Source organism: Podarcis liolepis, assembly GCF_965112155.1.
Source record: "Podarcis liolepis genome assembly, chromosome: 18".
Taxonomy (NCBI): Eukaryota; Metazoa; Chordata; class Lepidosauria; order Squamata; family Lacertidae; genus Podarcis; species Podarcis liolepis.
The window spans coordinates 12145612-12163572 of record NC_139572.1 but is presented as its reverse complement, the minus strand read 5'-3'; the positions used below and the strand labels follow the sequence as shown (position 1 = coordinate 12163572).

Here is a 17961-nt window from a genome sequence, read left to right as displayed (position 1 = left end):
CCTGATTCACTCCTGGACCTGCAATTCCATAGACACAGCACTGTAGAGTTGGGAGGGTCCCCCAAGGGTCATCCAGTCCAACCCCGTGATGCAGTGCTTTCAATGCATTCTCTATGCACACAGAGCAGGTGGCCAAGCTGCCCCTGCACCACCCTGTGAACTCCTGCCTGAGTGCAGTTAATTTGGTCCTGCTATTTAAGCCAGAGAAAGGAGCAGACACAATCATTTGGGCTCAAGGCAGGGAGAGAAGAGAAGAGAGATGCAGCAAAGCCCCCTCCCCAAAGCCTGCAAAATCATAGAATGGAAGGGACCCCTGAGGGTCATCCAGCCCAACCCTCTGCAAGGCAGGAATCTTTTGCCCAACATGGGGCTCGAACCCACGACCCTGAGATTAAGGGCCCATCTAGCCCAGCACCCTGTTCCCACAAGGGCCACACAGACGCCAGCTTTCCACTGCAGAAGGGCGCCAGTTCAATTCTTGACAGCAGCCCCAGAAAGAAGGGTGAGGGCTTTTTACAATTTCTGGCCTGCTCCTTCACTGCAAGAGGTAGCCCAGGACAGAACGACAGCTCTGTTGGTGGGAACCTGGTGCTCACAAGGCCACGGTGGCCGGTTCAATCCCCACAGGGGACAGCTGCATATTCCTGCCTTGCAGGGAGTTGGACTAGATGGCCCTTGGGGTCCCTTCCAACTCTACGATTCTGTGATGCCAATGTGTGTGGTGAGCTCAAATGCGCCAGAAGCTTCCTGATGGAGAGGATGTCCTGATTTTTATAGGAGAAATGCTGGAGGGGCTGATGGAATCAAGGGACCCTCACCCAAAATAAAATAATTTGGTGTTTAAGAGGCCAAGATGCCAAAAAGGAGCTGCAGGGCATGGCAACATTGCAGGGACAATCTCTCCCCCCCCCCCCCGGCTTCAATCCTGTGCCCTAATAAGGTCACACTTGTTTTGGACCTGATATGGACCCCCCCACCCGCTTGCCAGCACCCCCCACTCTTCCATCTCCAGGGGTCCAGGCATGAAATGTAAGCCGGGAGATTGCAAGGCCCCCCAAGGAGAGCAGCATGCGGAGACCCACAGGCCAAAAATAGTGGGGGGTTGGGGGGGGTATGCTAGGAGTGGAAGCGCAGAGATTTGGCCAAAATGCTAGGAAGGGCAAGGCATCCAGAGGCAGGCGAGACAGACGAGGAGGCCGGCAGCCCAGGAATCTGACCCCCACCCCAGGGACAAATTTAGCCCCGTCTGCGTGCCCAGAATAAGGCACCCTGGGCCCACTCCAGCGCACAGTGGTGCTCCAGCCACAAACCTAATCTCCCCCCCCCCCTGTGTGCACGAAGAAACACCCCTCTGGCTTTTAATAAACACTGTTTGTAAATGGAGCCTGGCCTAAAATTAACGCCGACCTCCTCCCCTCCTCAGAGATCTGGGTCTTTGCAGACAAAAGATGCACAGCACCCCCCCCCCCTGATGTCTCTGGAGCGCATGGAATTGCCCGGGCTGCCCCCTAAAGGGCAGTGGTGGGCATTGCAGCTGGCACTGCTGGAGCCAAGACACGTACGGTACATTGCAGCAGGTTGGGCTGGATGACACTCGGGGTCCTCCTCAGCACCCCGCTTCTATGAAAAGGGCGCAGTGCTCTGTGCATGGGGATCAGGTCTATTGCAAGGAAGTACAAGAGGGGAACTCGGACAATCTGGGGGTTTAGAGGCTCCCCTCTTTCTTCCTTCTCTCTCTTTCTTCTCCCTTACACACACACAAACACTCTCCACAGAATCACACCCAAGACAACATGGTCTAGCACCTTTGTAAGCTGCCTTCTCCCCTCCATCAAGAATGCCAAGTCCAGCCTCGAACGAAAATCTCAAAAACCCTTTATTGTCCGTCCAACCTCAGCCCCGGCTGCTGCTGCTAAGAAGACGAGCTGTGTCCACAGGACCCTTTTGCTTTCGCCAGCAGAGAACTCGATCTGCAATCCATGTTAGACGGATATGGAAACAGGGGGCCCAGACAGCTGCTGCATGGAGTGGCTGGCCGGGCCAAGGCAGAGATTGGGGGGTCCCCCCTTCAGGATCTCAATTGAGACCAGATCTCTGCACCGCGATGGCTTCCGTCCCGCCTTAAAAACCGTAAGGGTCTTTTGATTTGATAGACGGCCGCTTCCTGAGAAGAGGGAAGAGGGGCCATTTTGTGCTGCACAAAACCCCACGGGGTGATGTCAACTGGGGTTTGCTCCCTGCCCCCCCCAAAATACCCAGCATTGAGAACAGCCTCAAATGAACGGTTGTGCAAACTGCATCAAACATGCACTGCTAAATTGATACACAGAGCCAGGATTTGGGGCTTCAGATCGATTCCGAAGGGTGTCAAAGCAAGAATAGGAATAATTTTAGCCCCATGGAAATCAGAGAAATGGAGGGAAGGAAAGAGGAGCCCCCCTCCCCCGCTGCAATCATGTGTGCAGCCTTCCATCAGACACTGTGCGCCGTGGCTGGAGCTCTCAGGAGGCAGCAAACCCAGGGGGCGCCTCTGCGAGTGAGTGTCCCCTGCAGGAAAATTGAGGAGAAGGGGCTGCAGCAGAAGACACAGGGCAGGGCAGCACCTTCCTGTCTTGCCTTCAGCAACTCTGCTTTGCACTTCTACAAGAGCCCTGGATCTGACTGATCTAGGCCAGGGATCCACTTGCAAGTGGCAGCAAACTCCAGCCCCCGCCCAAGGGCAGGAAAGAATCAGAGCTCCAAACCAATTGTTAAAAGCACAATCCTTTTCCTTGCAAACTATATTTTCTCGGGGGGGGGGGGAGCAAAGAAGTCAGATGGGTTTAGAGAAATTTTGTTTGTTGGGACTCTGGGGGGTGGGCCAAGGAGGGAATCAGGAAGCCGAGAGACCCCCTTCCCTCCAGAACCAGGAGGACCCCCCCCCACTCCCAAGGCTATTTCTACAAGCAGGCCGCCAGGCAAGACTTGCAAGTGCCCCCCAGCCGGGAAGCGGGCAGGGGGAGGTCTCAGCAGGACGAGGGGGGGCTGGTGGGGTCGGCGGCAAGACCCTTGCTGGCCAGGAAGGCATCCTGCCTGGGATTCCGGCCAAGGAAGCGGAGCAGCATGTCGGAGGCATCGAGGGAGCCGCCGGGACGCAGGATGCAGTTCCGGTAGTCCATGCCCACCTAGAAAGGAGCCAGAGAGAAGCCAGGTCAAAATCAGAGACTCAAGAGTTGGAAGGGGCCCCCAGGGGTCATCCAGCCCAACCCCCGGCAATGCAGGAATCCCAGCTCAAGCATCCAAGGGAAGGAGAGTCCAGAAGCTCCTGAGAAGCCGTGCAAGAAGCTGCCACTCCCGGGACCTGCAGTGGGAAAAGCAGCGGGGCAGAGGCTCTGCCTTCTCTGCATAAAAGTGTTTGCACACTGCTGATTTCTCTCCCCCCCCCCACTTTTCTACTCTTTTTATTCCTTTCTGCCCCACTTTTTATGCTTTTATTGTACCTAGGGGGAAAGATATTGTTTTGTATTTTTCTCTTCTAACCTTAATAAAATTTATTTATATAAACTTCCCTGTTCAGAGAAGCTTTTAATGTGTGACATCTTAGTGTATTTTTTGTCTTTGTGGAAGCCGCTCAGAGTGGCTGGGGAAACCCAGCCAGATGGGCTGGGTACAAATAAATTATTATTATTATTAGTAGTAGTAGTAGTATTAGTATTAGTATTATTATTATGTTGCTGTTGTTTTGTTGTTGTTGTTGTTATATATAAAAAATGCATAAGGCTGTTTCATAAAACTTCATAAAGTTAAACATGGTTGTCCATTCACCACTGTTAACTGTAATAGTCCTGGTGGAGTAGAAGGGTTTTCACTTTGATCCCCAGTGGCAGGGAGTTCCCCGGGACCCAGTGCTTGGCGAAGGCCATTCCAGGCTCTTGGCTGGCAGATGAGCGACACAGGCAGCTCTGGTTGCCTATGCACAAGCAGCAGAGGCTTGAAGGACGAGAGGCGATGGGAACAGAGGGCTCCCTGCCTACCTTGTGGTTCATGACGCCTTCTTTCTTGAAGCGGGTGTAGAACATGTCCATGGAGTAGACCTCGCTCCAGAGGTAGCCGTAGTACTGGGCATCGTAGCCCCCTGCCAGGTGGCCAAACGTCGCCGGCATGTTCGTACCTTGCAAGGGGCAATGCAGGGAGAAGGTTAGGAGAGCCTTGGGGGACCCTTCCCTTAGACACAGAATTGTCGGGTTGGAAGGGACCCCCAAGGGCCATCTAGTCCAACCAATAGTCTGTGTGGGGCATTGCATCTCCATGGGAAACAGCCCAAATCTCACCACAGAATCTCCCTGGAAGAGAAAATATAATGGAGAAAAGGAGGTCTCGGTGGAGAGGTCAGTGAGGACTAGAACCTACAGGTGCTTCTTCTATGGATTGGCATTCCTTTGTGACACATACTCTGACTACGTGGATGGTCTTCCTTCACTGGAACTCGGCTGTTTTCACCCTCCTGCAACGAAACCTGCCCTACGTGCCCATTTTGCGGTTTAGTTCTCCATCTTTTCTTTTCCATGTGTCATTCTCACGGACCCACACCATGAAAGGATATAATAATAGAAGTTTGACCAAAAGGAAACATTGGAATGGCAAAAGAAAAAAAAGTCAAGGAAGACTAAAACAAGTAAAAACAAAAGATTGCCACCCAAGACCAAAGAGGAGGATAGCATCAGGCCCATTGCGATTAAGAGGGCAGGTGAAACCTTTCAAAGCGGCACGGAATCTGACCAGATTTCTAAACTGCACTGATCTTGACCAGATTTAGCTGTTCCCCGCAGCCTCCTCTGCCCGCTACCTGGGGTTGCAGGGACGCCCAGGATCTTGTCACACTGCTGGGCGTACTCCTCCGCAGGGTCGGCGTCCATCTGTGTGTGCAAAGCCTGGTCAACCTTGGCCAGGACGATCTGCCGCAGGTTGAAGAGTCCTGGGGAGAGAGGAGGAGGAGGAGGAAGAAGAGGAAAAGGAGAAAGTGGGGCACGGGGCTCTGGGGTCCCCATCCCCTGTCCCAAATGGCCAGGGAGCCTTTTGGCCCATTCAGTTCTGGGGGGGGAAGCCAACAACTGAATTAAACCAGAGGAAGGTTCAAAAAGCTAAGAACAAAGGCTAGAGGACTCGCTTTGGGTTAGGAATTTCCTGGTTCCCAGAAACTCCTTCTTTATGAAGAGGAGTCTGGGATGCGGAAACTGATTAACTATTAAACAAACAAACAAACAAACAAACAAACAAACAAACAAACACATACAAATGTTTTAAATGGAGAAAGAAAGCTACAGTGGTGCCCCGCAAGACGAATGCCTCGTAAGACGGAAAACCGCTAGATGAAAGGGTTTTCCGTTTTGGAGGTGCTTCGCAAAACGAATTTCCTATGGGCTTGCTTCGCAAGACGACAATGCCTTGCGAGTTCCTGCTGGTTCCCCCCCCCCTTTTCTAAGCCGCTAAGCAGCTTATCAGCTGATCCGATCAGCAGATAAGCCGCTAAAAGCCGCTAATAGCGCTAATCCTTCAATGGGCTTGCTTCGCAAGACGAAAAAACCGCTAGACGAAGAGAATCACAGAACGGATTCTTTTCGTCTTGGGAGGCACCACTGTACTGGATAGTTCAGCATCCAAGATTCTTTCCCAGCAAGTTATTTTTTATTGATAAGCTTTTGATCCGGGAGAGCTCAGTCAGTAGAACCTGAGACTCTTAATCTCAGGGTTGTGGGTTTGAATCTTGCGTTGGGCAAAATATTCCTGCCTTGCAGGGGGGTGGGGTGGATGACCCCCTGGGCCCCCTCCAATGCTACGATTCCAGGCATGCTTTTGCAGGTGTTATTGCTCCTTCCCGCCCTTCCCGTGCAGCCACCTGGGGACGCTGCCTACCTGTGTTGGCCTGTCGGGACTTGATGAGCTTCTCCAGCAGCTGGTCTGGGATGGGCACGCCATTCTTGTAGTGCGTGGACATCCGCCGCAGGGGCTCCTTCTCCCACACCCAGTTCTCCAGCATCTGCGACGGAGCCTCTACGAAGTCCCTCTCCACGTGGGTCCCACTGAACATGGCAAAGTCCGCCTGTCCGGGGGCAGAGAAGAAGCGGCTGAGCAAAGGGCTGCAGGACTGTCCTCAAAGTTACCCAGTGAGCTTCCTGGCTAAGGATTTAAACCCTGGTCTCACTCAGGCCTCATTTAATCGACACCACAACACTGTGAGGCAGGTTGGGGCCGAGAGAGAGGCTCTGACTAACTCCAAGGTTAGTCATTAAGCTTCATGACCAAGGTGGGGGAATTCGAACCCTGGTCTCTCCCAAGTCTTTGTCCTGTTTTCATCCCTACAACCATGTGAGGCAGGCTAGGCTGAGAGGTCACACGGTGGGCTTCAAGGCTGAGTGGGGGGGGGGGATTTGAGCTCTGGTCACTTCCAGGACCTAGTCTGACACTCTAACCACTATGTGACGCTGCCATGGGGGGCCACCTGCCATGGATACTTGTGTACCTGCATGGGGTTGGACTAGATGACCTTGTGGTGTCCTTTCCAACTCTGCCATTCAATACTTGGCAATCATTTTTAATGATTCCTACACACTGTTTCACACGTTTTACCCAACAGGCAACACTAAATCACACTAATTTAGCCCAAATACCTTTCCAATCCCAGGTTGCTTCACCGCTTTCTAGCACCCCTCATTTTCAAAGGTTGGAAAATTCAGCAACTTGACCTCGGACCCATTTTCCAGCCCAGAAGACCGAGGCCAAGGGCTCCCGGGTCGGCCTCTCACCTGCGAGCAGAGCTGGTGCATGACGTGCCCAAACTCGTGGAAGTAGGTCTCCACCTCGTCGTGCTGCAGCAACGAAGGCGCGTCCTGCGTGGGCTTCGTGAAGTTGGCCACCATGGCTGCCACCGAGATCTGGCGGCTGCCGTCGGGGAGAAGGCAGCCGGGCTGCAGACCAAAGCAGGCTGCGTGGCCATACTTCCCCTCCCTGCTCCAGGGACAAAGGAGAGCCTGTGGCAGAGCAGCCGGCTGGGCTGGGGGTCCCTTCCCACCATGCACTTCTGCTACTCTCTTGGGGCTGGAGCCTCCGGGGCCAAGGACAGTCTATCTGGACTCCAGCAAGGACAGGAAGCAGAGCTGGACTTTGGCCCGAGGCGGCAGCCAGGCTCTTCCTTGAGAGGCCTCCTGGGATGGCAGAACCTCTCTGCCCTGGGGAACCAGAAGGCGGGGACGGCAGCTGGGGGCAGGGCTGGTGTGCTCAGGACCCCTTGCGGGCTTCTGGACTGATTGCTAGATTTTATTTCTTTGCCAATTCCCATCCTGATGAATCCCTAACCTTTTACAACCATTAACTGGTGAACATGTAAAATAACATCCTAAATGCAGCACAAATCTTAGAAAATAAGTAACAAATCATCAGTGAAGCAATTACAAATCATTGATGAAACAATTGCTGTTTAGCTATTAACAGAGCAACCAAAATTCTTCCCTTGGAGGGCATCTGGTCGGCTACTTTGGGACCAGGGTGCCAGTGGCGGGTGTCTTCGGATGCCTTGAAAGAGCCTCCAGCTCCAGAGGCAGTCGATCTGGAATCCTGGGTCTTTGGGGGCACCTGGCCACTATGAGGACAGGAGGCCAGGCCGGCTGGGCCCCCTTCGGGTCTGGTCCAGCAGCAAAGCTCTTTTCTGGAGCCTCCAGCTCCAGAGACAGCAACTCTGGATTCCTCGGTTCCATGGGCATTTTGCTGCTGTGAGGTCAGGATGTTGGGCTGCTGGGCTGATCCAGCCCCCGGGTTCTTACTATGGAGCCTCCAGCTGCAGAGGCAGTCTACCCAGATTCTTTGGCTCTACGGGCTGCTGGCCCATGAAGACTAGAAGCCCTGGACCTGGGACCTTCTGCACGCTCTTTGACCCTTCGCCCCCTGGGACTCACCTTGGGTAGAGGTCCAGGTAGAACTTCCCGACGGCCTGGCCGGAGTGGGCGTCCTGCACGGCGTAGAGCTGGACGTCGGGGTGCCAGGCGGGGGCCCCCTCCTCCAGGCGGAAGGTGAGCCCCAACAACTCCTGGTAGATACCCAGCAGGCCGGCCGTCACCACCTCCATGGGGAAGAACTCCTTGAGAAGGTTCTGGTCCACCTGGTAAAGCGTCTCCTGAACCCAGTTCATGTAGAAGCGCAGGTCCCAGGCATGGAGGCAACCGTCAAAGGGCAGGCCGCGCTGCTCGCACTCCTGGCGCTTCAGGGACAGCATCAGGGCCCGCTCCTGCTCACCCAGCACGCGCAGCTTGGCCGCCAGCTCATCTACGGGGGGGGGGGGGAGGAGAGTGCGGGAGGGTTGAGGGTCCCCCGGGAGTCATCCAGACCAACCCTGTGCTGGGCAGGAAGCTCAGCCGAAGAACCACAGACACCCCAGGGTCCACAGAACCCCAGAATGGAAGGTTGGGGGACCCCCAGGGGACATCTAGACCCACCCCCTGCGAGGCAAGAATCTCAGCAAAAGAATCCCTGATGGACAGCTGCTTAAAATCCTCCAAAGCAGAGTCCACCACCTTCTGAATCCGTTGGTTCGGGTCCTGCCCTCCGGAGCAGAAAAGAAGCTCCAGGCAGGGGTCTGTGAACCTCCTCTGGCTTTCAAAAATAACTATTGTTAATAAAGAATTTAAGTCAAAGCTTTTCTAAACACGCAAATAGGAAACACAAACAATGGAGAGACTTCCTTGCACCTATTGGAAGGCCTCTCCTTCCTTGGAGGTTTTTAACAGATTATTTAGCAGAGATTCCTGCCTTGTAGGGGGTTGGGATAGATGACCCCCTGGGGTGCCTTCCACCTCTGCAGTCCTAGGAGACCCTTCAAGCGTCCCGCTTTCTTTGGGGCTGAAGCCATGTGCTCGCCATCTGCAGAAACGCCATACCCAGGAAAGAGGCCACCGTCTGGCAGTCCTTGGCCATGTTCATCTCCAGGACGAAGTCGGCGTGCGTCTCAAATCCCAGCAGAGCCGCCTTCTTCGCCCGCAGATCCACCAGTTCCTTCAGGATCAGGCAGTTCTCCTGTGGCAACCGGAGGGAGGGGGGAGGTGGTGAGGCAGCCAGTGAGGGAGACTGCAAAGGAGCCCCTTTTATTCCCCCCCCTTTCAGAAAAGGCCTTTATCATCAACTACATGGAGAGACATTCTGAGAAATGTAAGGAAACACGAGGCTGCAGCAAAACCCTCAACAAAGAAAATGGAATCGTGCAGGGAGATTTTCCTCCCTGTATCGTAAACTCGAACTCGTGACATGCAAGGAAGCGGAACGCCAGGAGGGTCAGGGCGGGTGAAACGGCACAGGGTCCATCTGCGGAACTCACTGCCACAGGACACCAACTCAGACGGCTTTTAAAGAGCGAGGGACAAAATTTGGATTGCAAGTTTGCTGAAATGAGTCCCTGCCGAGTTTTCATGTGACAGCAGAGATATGCAGGGAGAAAGGGAGCTGTTCTCCGAGCAGAGAGCAGAAAAGGCGTTTATTTGTTTGGTTTGTGCTGCCTTCTACCTCCTTGCAGCGGGAGTTGAACTGCTTCTCCACCAGCCTCCGCGTCTCTGGAACGTGGCACTTCTTCATCAGGGGGAAATAGTGGGGGTACTTCAGGGTCACCTTCAGGTTCCCCTCCTCAGTCTTCTCCAGGGAACTCAGGAAGTCCTCAGGGAGACCCCCTGCAAGGAAGGACAAGGGCACCCATGGGTGGCGGGCAAAGGGGCCCAGGGGGTGAGCCTCACAGAGGACTAGACGCTTTAACTGTACAAGTTTCATGTGAGGATTGCAGGCTTCATGGCGCCTGGCGTCCATTATTGGGTTACTGGGATTATTTTATTATTACGCTATGCACTGATGCTTTTATACACTTAATCTGCTTCTGGAGATTGTATCCTCTGAAAAGGTCAGGAATAATAATAATAAATGACAAAATGAAACTGTAATATAACGGCGAGTACTTGGCAATCATTTACCCTTTCTAAGCAAAATAACATTAATCTGTAATCTAACAACAAGTATTTTAAATTATTTCTATGCAAACCTGGGAGGAACGGTTGAGAAAATTATTGGGCTTGGCTTTGAGTTGGAAGGGACCCCTGAGGGTCATCCAGCCCAACCCCCTGCAAGGCAGGAATCTTGCCTAAGGTGGGTTTTGAACCCACAACCCCAAGATTAAGAGTCTCCTGCTCTACCGAATGAGCTATCCCAGATTGAAGAATCATGGAAAGGTAGAGTTTGAAGGGAACCCCAAGGGTCATCTAGTCCAACCCGCTTTGCCCCCAATGGACACCCGTTGCCCCGCCCTTACCTAGCTCTTCCCGGGAGAAGGGCAGGACGGTTGTGTCCTCGTTGAGGTTCTTGTTGAAGTCGATGCAGAGGACGCTCAGCCTTTTTTTTATCTCTTTGATTTTCTGGGCGAAAGGGGGAAATGGGGTTGGAGGCAACAAAAGGCCCTGAGCCGAGCTGGCTTCCCCCCAACAACCCCCCCCCCGCCCTCACCCCTGGTTCCCGATCCCACGTATTCCCACGATCCACGCAGGGCAGTTTACTCGCTAAAAGGCCTCCCGTGAATCCACGAGAGGAAGAAGGGGTCCCTCGTCTCAGGCTGCGCATCATCTTCCCAGGCCTCTCTCGACCTGGCAGGGGCGTCCCTCCAGCCCCGCTGGGATGAGAGAATGGGGGGCTGGAAGGGACCCCAAGGGTCATCCAGTCCAACCCACTGCAAGGCAGGAATTGCAGCGTTCGGCCAGCTCCGTTCCCTTCGCTTCCAAGCCTCCCCAAGAGGAGCCACGGATTCGCCTCTTGAGTCCAGCTGTGCCCCTGGTAGGCCAGGTGACCCTCAGCCCCCCCCCCCGGGCAAATGTCTCCCACCTCCTGCGTCTCCTCGGGGAGATGGAGGCCACTCCGCCGGCCCAGCTTGATCAGGCGCTCAAGGTACCGCTTCGCTTCCGGCTTCAGGGAGGTGTTCTCCAGCTTCTCCTGCAAGGAAGCAACAAATCAAATAATTACAATGGTACCTTGGTTCTCAAACTCCAAAAACCCGGAAGGAAGTGTTCTGGTTTTCGAACGTTTTTTGGAAGCTGAACATGCGATACAACTGTTGGCTATTGTTTCTGGGGATCCTGCGCCAATCAGAAGCCGTGCCTTGGTTTCCGAACATTTCAGAAGTCAAACAGACTTCACAAACGGATTAAGTTTGGCACTTTTGTTTTTGCTATTTATTTTGCATTTTTGTTTTTGAGGCTTTTTCGGTTCATTTGTTTTGGTGACTGTGTAGAACCCAGTTCAGCTCCTGATCGATTTTGTCTCTGCAGAAATAGATAAAAGCCCCCCTTCCAAACAATGACTGTCATCAGTGCAGGTAAGAAAAAAATTAATTTTCATTTTTATCATCTACAATACTGTCTTATTTATTTTATAGTACAGTACATTGATTATTGCTTTCATTTTATGGATCAATGGCCTCGTTAGATAGTAAAATTCATGTTAAATTGCTGTTTTAGGGGTTGTTTTTAAGGGATTAATTTGTTTTGCATTAATTTCTATGGGAAAGCATGCCTTGGTTTTGGAACGTTTTGGTTTTGGAACGGACTTCTGGAACGGATTAAGTTTGAGAACCAAGGTACCACTGTATTACTAATAATTATTATTGTTGTAGTTGTTATTATTTCACCTCTAAACCACTTAAAGCAGTTCAGAAAATAGGCCAGGACTTACAACAATGGTAATAACAGCTATTATTATTAATTATTATTATTATTTCATCTCCATAAGGTTGAGGAAAGTTGGTCAGGAGCTCTGAGCCTACCCAGCCAAAGGGCGAAGATGGATCTTCAGAGGAGAGCTGCTTTGCAAACTGGATTTTCCAGGTTCACAGCCCACGCTCTGCACTGCTGCCACACACCAGCTCTGCCCCGAGGGCTGAGAGCAACACCTACACCCAGTTCACTTGATGCACCTGCAGATTTTAAAGCTCGTGGTAGGGCAAAACTTAATTTCTGTAAACGGAGCTGCAGCCTGAAGCCTACCAATAAAGCAAGACTCTAGTCCTCATGCTTCCATATGAAAAGCTGATTTAAACTTAATTTTTGCAAATTTCTTCAGGGAGGGGTCTTTAAAAAACAGGGCTTTGGGTGTGAGAAAATCTGCTTGTATTTTTGTGGTTGACCAAGAAACACCAAAACTGCTTCTGGAAAACCAAAGAACATCCATTTTACCATCTGAAAAGTTTATGGAACGCAAAACAACAAACAAACATAATAACTGCAAATATACAGCAATCATTTTTAGAGAAATTTTACTTCCTAAGTATCCTCTTTGCCTTCTAAAAATGTCAGGTAAAACCAAGTAATTCTAATAATAAATAATTTAAATAATCTACCATATAACTCCCAGACTCAGCAGTCATTTTTAACGATGTCTATGTATTGGACAACATTTAGCTAGGCAACTCTAGGTTAGATGAAGAAGCACCAAAACATCTTTCAGGAAACCAAAGAATTTCCATTTTCCATTTTACCTTCTGAAAAGGGAAAATAAGAGTATCTTTCAATTTCCTAATTCATGTTACAATTTTTTAGCACCCCTCATTTTTGGAAAGCTGAAAAACTCAAAATGCCTGACTTGTGCAACTCCGATATTTAGGCTAATGGCCAAATATAAATCAGTTTAATAAAAATTGATTGAGTGGCGGACTCTCCTTCCTTGGAGTTTTCTAAGCAGAGCTTGGGTAGCTTCTGTCAGGGATCCTTTGGCTGAGATTCCTGCAATTGTGAGGGGTTGGGCTGGATGACCCCTGGGGGTCCCTTCTAGGATTCAGATGCCTGAATACCAAAACAGGCATCTGTGATGCCTGACCGCACAAAAATGAGTTGGTTAAATTAATACAATTTAGTTTTACTTAGAAAGTTAGATGTGTGTAAAGTTGCATGGAAATAATTGCCTAGCACTTGCAGTTATATTAGAGATCGATGTTATTTTTATTATCTGTTGTTCTCTAGCATTACCTGACCTTTTCTGCTGACTTGCTTAAGAAACCTGGAAGCAGAAAAGGTCAGGTAATGCTAGAGAACAACAGATAATAAAAATAACATCGATCTCTAATATAACTGCAAGTGCTAGGCAATTAATTATTTCCCCCAATAAATGTTGGAAATGTGAAGAAAAAGAGGGTACGTTCTTTCATATGTGGTTGAATTGTAAACTAATTTAAAAATATTGGGAAATGATTTATAATGATTTGAAGAAAATGTTCACGCTAACTTTTGTGAAAAACCCAGAAGCCTTTTTGTTAGGCATTTCAGGTCAAGATTTGCTGAAAGAGAAGAAAAAACTTTTCATGTATGCTACAACTACTGCTAGGATGTTGCTAGCACAAAGATCAGGCTTCCTCAACCTCAGCCCTCTGTGGGAAAATGATTGCTTGTACATGAGAGCATGAGCAAAGTTCTTATTGTTACAGGGTGATTTCATAGCTAGAAGCATCCTTGGAGCATGAACAGCGCGTGAACAGCTCGTGCTGTCCTATATGATTGGCTAACGTGGCATGGCCTGATGCTCGCATAGTCTAGTGCGAAGGTTCTTATCTGCTGGCTAGAACAAATTGCTTGACTTGTATTTTGTATCTTTCTGATTTCACACAATAAAAGCTGTGCTGCATTAGCCCTAGGAGCAGCCATATTTCGGAACCTATCATGGTGTGAGACTGATTTTTCTTTGGATGCCGAGCTGTAACTCGACAGCCCTCCAGATGTTTTGAGACTACAATTCCCATCACCCCTGACCACTGGTCCTGCTAGCTAGGGATCATGGGAGTTGTAGGCCAAAAACATCTGGAGGGCTGAGGTTGAGGAAGCCTGACAAAGAAGGAAAAGTGCTGAAATATCAGCTAAAGAAGAATGGCAAGGGAAACTGACGGAATACGCCGAAATGGCAAAACTAATGGAAAGACAAAGACAATAGAGATTTTGAGAAAGACTGGGAACCATTTATATAAACTTTACAGAATCAATGTAAAGAAATGGACTCACTTGCAAGGTTTGATTAAACACTTGCAATCAACATAAGAAATGTGAAATAGAAATAGGATGTTAAAATGATAAGAGAATAATAATTCCTTTTAAAATTTTAAAGAATAAGAAATAACCAATAAGCAGGGAAATATAATATGCCAAAAAACCAGAAAATGAAGTTGAGGGAAGTCACGGGGGGGGGGTGTTGAGGATTTGTAATGTATTTTGTTTTTGAAATAGTGGTTCTGGTGATGAAAAAAATGTAACATTCAATTAAAAAAAATTTTTTTTTAAAGAAACCTGGTGAGGCCAGCCAGAGGGAGATGTCAAACTGGTGCCCAGAGAACTCTCCATGGTTGCAATTGGGCAAGTGCCTGGTACCTGGGGGAGTTCTAGCACTGGTCCTGCCCCCTTCCCGCCCCACTTTGGGGCGCCGCCTGCATCCTGACCTGCAGCCAGATGATGCGCTGGTAGACGTCCCGCCGCATGCTCATCTCCACGTCAAACTCGGAGAGCTTCTTGTCGGCCTCAGTGCTGGCTGCACGAACCTCCTTGCAGGGAGACACGTGTTGCGGGAAGTCTAGCATGTTCCGCTGAACTGGGAGGGGAAGAGGGAAAGGTGGCTGTCAGGCAAACCTCTCGGCCCCCTACCCACCCATGCAGAGAGCACCCTGTGCCCCAGAGCTACGCTCACTTTGACTAACAATGGGGCTTTTAGTATCACGGCTCCAGCCCCCTGGAACCTAGTGCATTTCATTTCATTCTTGTCTCCCGTCCTCCATCCATAGAGCAAAAGGAGGATACCTCAGTCAGTACAGCAAGAGACTTTTCAGCTCAGGGTCATGGGTTCGAGCCCCAGCTTGGGCAAAAGGTTTCCTCCATTGCAGGGGGTTGGACTGGATGACCCCTAGGGTCCCTTCCAACAGTATTTCCCTGTGATTCTACCTCCAGGAGGCTTGCACCATAAAAATACAAGATAGAAACACAATACACATACTAAAAACTAGAGCGAAAACACAAAAATCAATACATAATTATATATCCTAACTGCCCTGAGATCTACAGATGAATAGTATACAAATTTAACTATTATTATTATTAAGAATCTTCCTTCCCCCCACCCCTTCCCACAAACACTTTTGAAAGGTTATTGTATCCTTAGCATCGGATTGGCTCCTTAAGAATTGCATTGGATAAGGCAGATCCACACAAAGAAGAAGATGAAGAAGAGTTTGGACTTGATATCCCGCCTTTCACTCCCTTTAAGGAGTCTCAAAGCAGCTCACATTCTCCTTTCCCTTCCTTCCCACAACAAACACTCTGTGAGGTGAGTGGGGCTGAGAGACTTCAGAGAAGTGTGACTGGCCCAAGGTCACCCAGCAGCTGCAGGTGGAGGAGCGGAGACGGGAACCCGGTTCCCCAGATTACGAGACTACCGCTCTTAACCACTACACCACACTGGTGCTAATCCCCGTAACCGCAGCTTCTCCCAGTGCCGAACTTCCCAGCACTCCCAGCAAACTACAGCTTCCAGGACTCCTATTGTGTGGAAATGATGCGCCTTCAGCGCCCCCTCCGGACTTACCCGTGTATTCCACCTCCACGGCCGCCAGGGCGCCCAGCGTGTTCTCGTAGGAGATGTCGCCCTGCGCCAGGGCACCCACCGTGTCGTACACCCGCTTGGTCTTCTCGATCAGCTTGGCCGTAGCGTCCTGGATCTGTGCGGCCGTCAGGTCCCAGCGGAGGTGGTTGGCCGGGCATGGGGGGGCTGCAGCCTCCATGGCGCTGTCTGGGTAGGGAAGGGGCAGAGAGGGGGCTTTTTGTGTGCCACAACTGCAGCAAGAATTTTGTTAGCCAAAAATTGGAAGCTACAAGAAATGCCAAGAGTGGAGGAGTGGCAGATGAAGTTGGTGGACTTTTTGGAGCTGGCTAACCTGACTGGAAGAATCCGCGATCAGAAGGAGGAGGAGCATCAAGAAGAATGGAAGAAATTTAAGGACTATTTGGCTAGCTTTTCTAACATAATTTAAGTAGAACTACTTGTAAGTACCAAATTGGCCTAGGAGAAAAATAGATTGATTGTATAACATTATGGATTGAGAACATTATGAAAAGAAAGAAAGATATTAATGGAATAAGTTAATTCTATTTGAAAGTGGATATTGGAAAACTGCTAAAATGAGTATTATGGAAACACAGGGGGGATCTGAGGAAGTCACTTAACAATGTTATTTAAATTGGGATTTTAACAGTTAAGATATATGTTTGTTTGTCTATTGTATTGTTTTTCTTTTGTGTTCATTATAAATTTGGAAAACTTTTTTTTTAAAAAAAGGGGGCAGGGGGGGCATCAAGCAAGCAGGAATGGGAAAATAAAGGGCTTCTCACCACTGCCAAGGCTAGTAGGATCCTGAATATCAGTGGCTGGGAATCTGCCGAACTCCCCGCCCCAGGAGGCAGCCACCAGCCTAGACAGCTTAGAAACAGGGCGAGACAAATTCATGGAGAGGACAATGCCAGGATAGCTCTGCCGTGCCTCCAGTGGCCGGGGTTCTGCGGAACTCCCTGCCAAAGGAAGCAGCAGCAGCCAGCAAACTAGACTGCTTTAAAAGAGGACTGGACAAATTCATGCCCTGTCAATGGCTCTTAGCCACAATATCCTCCCCAGTTGCTGGAAACCACACAAGGAAGGGGAAAGTCGCTCTTGTGTTCAAATCCTGCTGGCTGAGTTCCCCTTTGGGGGCATCTGCTTGGCCCTGTGAGAAAAGGAACCTGGGCTACACGGTTGACCTTCTTAGGCGGTCGGCGCATTGCTCATGCTCGGCATCTCCACTCCCAGCCCCGGCCGATCCTGGGCTGCTCCCCCCCCCCCGTTCCTCTGCCAACTCCCAGGGCGGCAGGGATGGTGCCAGCCAACCCCACCCAACCCAGGACGGGGCGCCAACGAGCGACCTGACGGGAAAGGGAAGGCCCTGCGCACCTCAAGCATAGCAGACAGATATCCAATCGGTGAAGTTTTTTGGCACGAATTGTGGAAAGACAGAGAGAGAGAGAGAGAGAGAGAGAGAGAGAGAGGTGGAAGGAAGGAAGGAAGGAAGGAAGGAAGGAAGGAAGGAAGGAAGGAAGGAAGGAAGGAAGGAAGGAAGGGAGGGAAGGCTGAAATTCCCCCGGGCAAGTCCAGACGGGAAGATGGGGGGGGACCCCAGCCTTCCTGGCTCTGACACGCCCCCCGTCCCAGACCCCCCTTCCCGGCCTTCCTTCTGCAGCTCCGACGCAGGGCAGCTGCCGCCCCGGCGCGCCTGCTTTGCACCCCCAAAATCACCTGTCGGAGGAGCCATCCGCTTTGCTCCTGCTCAGCACATGGAGGCTTCCAGAGCAGAGCCAGGGGGATTATGGGATGGGGCGGGGCCAAGGAAGGCGGCCCCGCCCACCTCGACCTCAGAGGGCGGGGGGTTGTCGCCTGCTTTGCATGCGCAGATTTCCCCCATTGCAAACCCCACAAGCAGAAAGTCTCGTATAGAATTGGAAGGGACCCTGAGGGTCCTGCAGGAAGATGCGCGCGTCCTTCCCTGAGAACCCTGAGGACAAGCAAGCTCTTCTTTGTTAAGGAAGGGGCCCGGCTTCTCTCCCTGGCCGCCCCTTCAGGGGCCCGCAAGCCTCTTTCCTTCCATGGAGAGCCGGAAGTCGTCTGATAGAGACTCGATTCCCGCATCCCCTTTGGGCCAGGAGCGGACAAAGGCGGAGGCAGCTTCTCCGCCTTTGCGCAGGCTCCACCTCCCGCTCCCACAATCCACCGCTCTCCCATAGCAGCGACTCGCCTGCTTTCCGCCCTCAGTTGCTGGAAAGGGAGCATAGACCTACGAAACGGAAAGAGAGAACGCTTCGTTGTTAGATAAGAAAGGTCAAACGTGCCGAGCGATTTTTTTAAGGAAGGCGTCCTTTG

General features: G+C 50.9%; 1 protein-coding gene across 2 annotated transcripts; it reads right to left on the bottom strand.

Moving 5' to 3' along the window:
* Positions 1–1858: 1858 nt before the first annotated feature.
* On the bottom strand, positions 1859–17797 carry THOP1 (thimet oligopeptidase 1). Of its 2 annotated transcripts, none has more exons than XM_083483809.1 (13): positions 17341–17797; positions 15604–15807; positions 14468–14616; positions 10879–10986; positions 10316–10418; positions 9526–9686; positions 8907–9042; positions 7929–8295; positions 6783–6984; positions 5893–6079; positions 4826–4954; positions 4014–4150; positions 1859–3164 (listed from the first exon to the last, which is right to left on the bottom strand). In XM_083483809.1, exons 1-13 carry the CDS (start codon positions 17354–17356, stop codon positions 3006–3008), a joined length of 2058 nt encoding a protein of 685 aa, XP_083339935.1. In that variant the 5' UTR covers positions 17357–17797; the 3' UTR covers positions 1859–3005. The 2 variants fall into 2 exon arrangements, with proteins under 2 accessions (XP_083339935.1, XP_083339936.1); XM_083483810.1 differs by lacking the exon at positions 17341–17797 and adding an exon at positions 16999–17020.
* Positions 17798–17961: the final 164 nt, after the last annotated feature.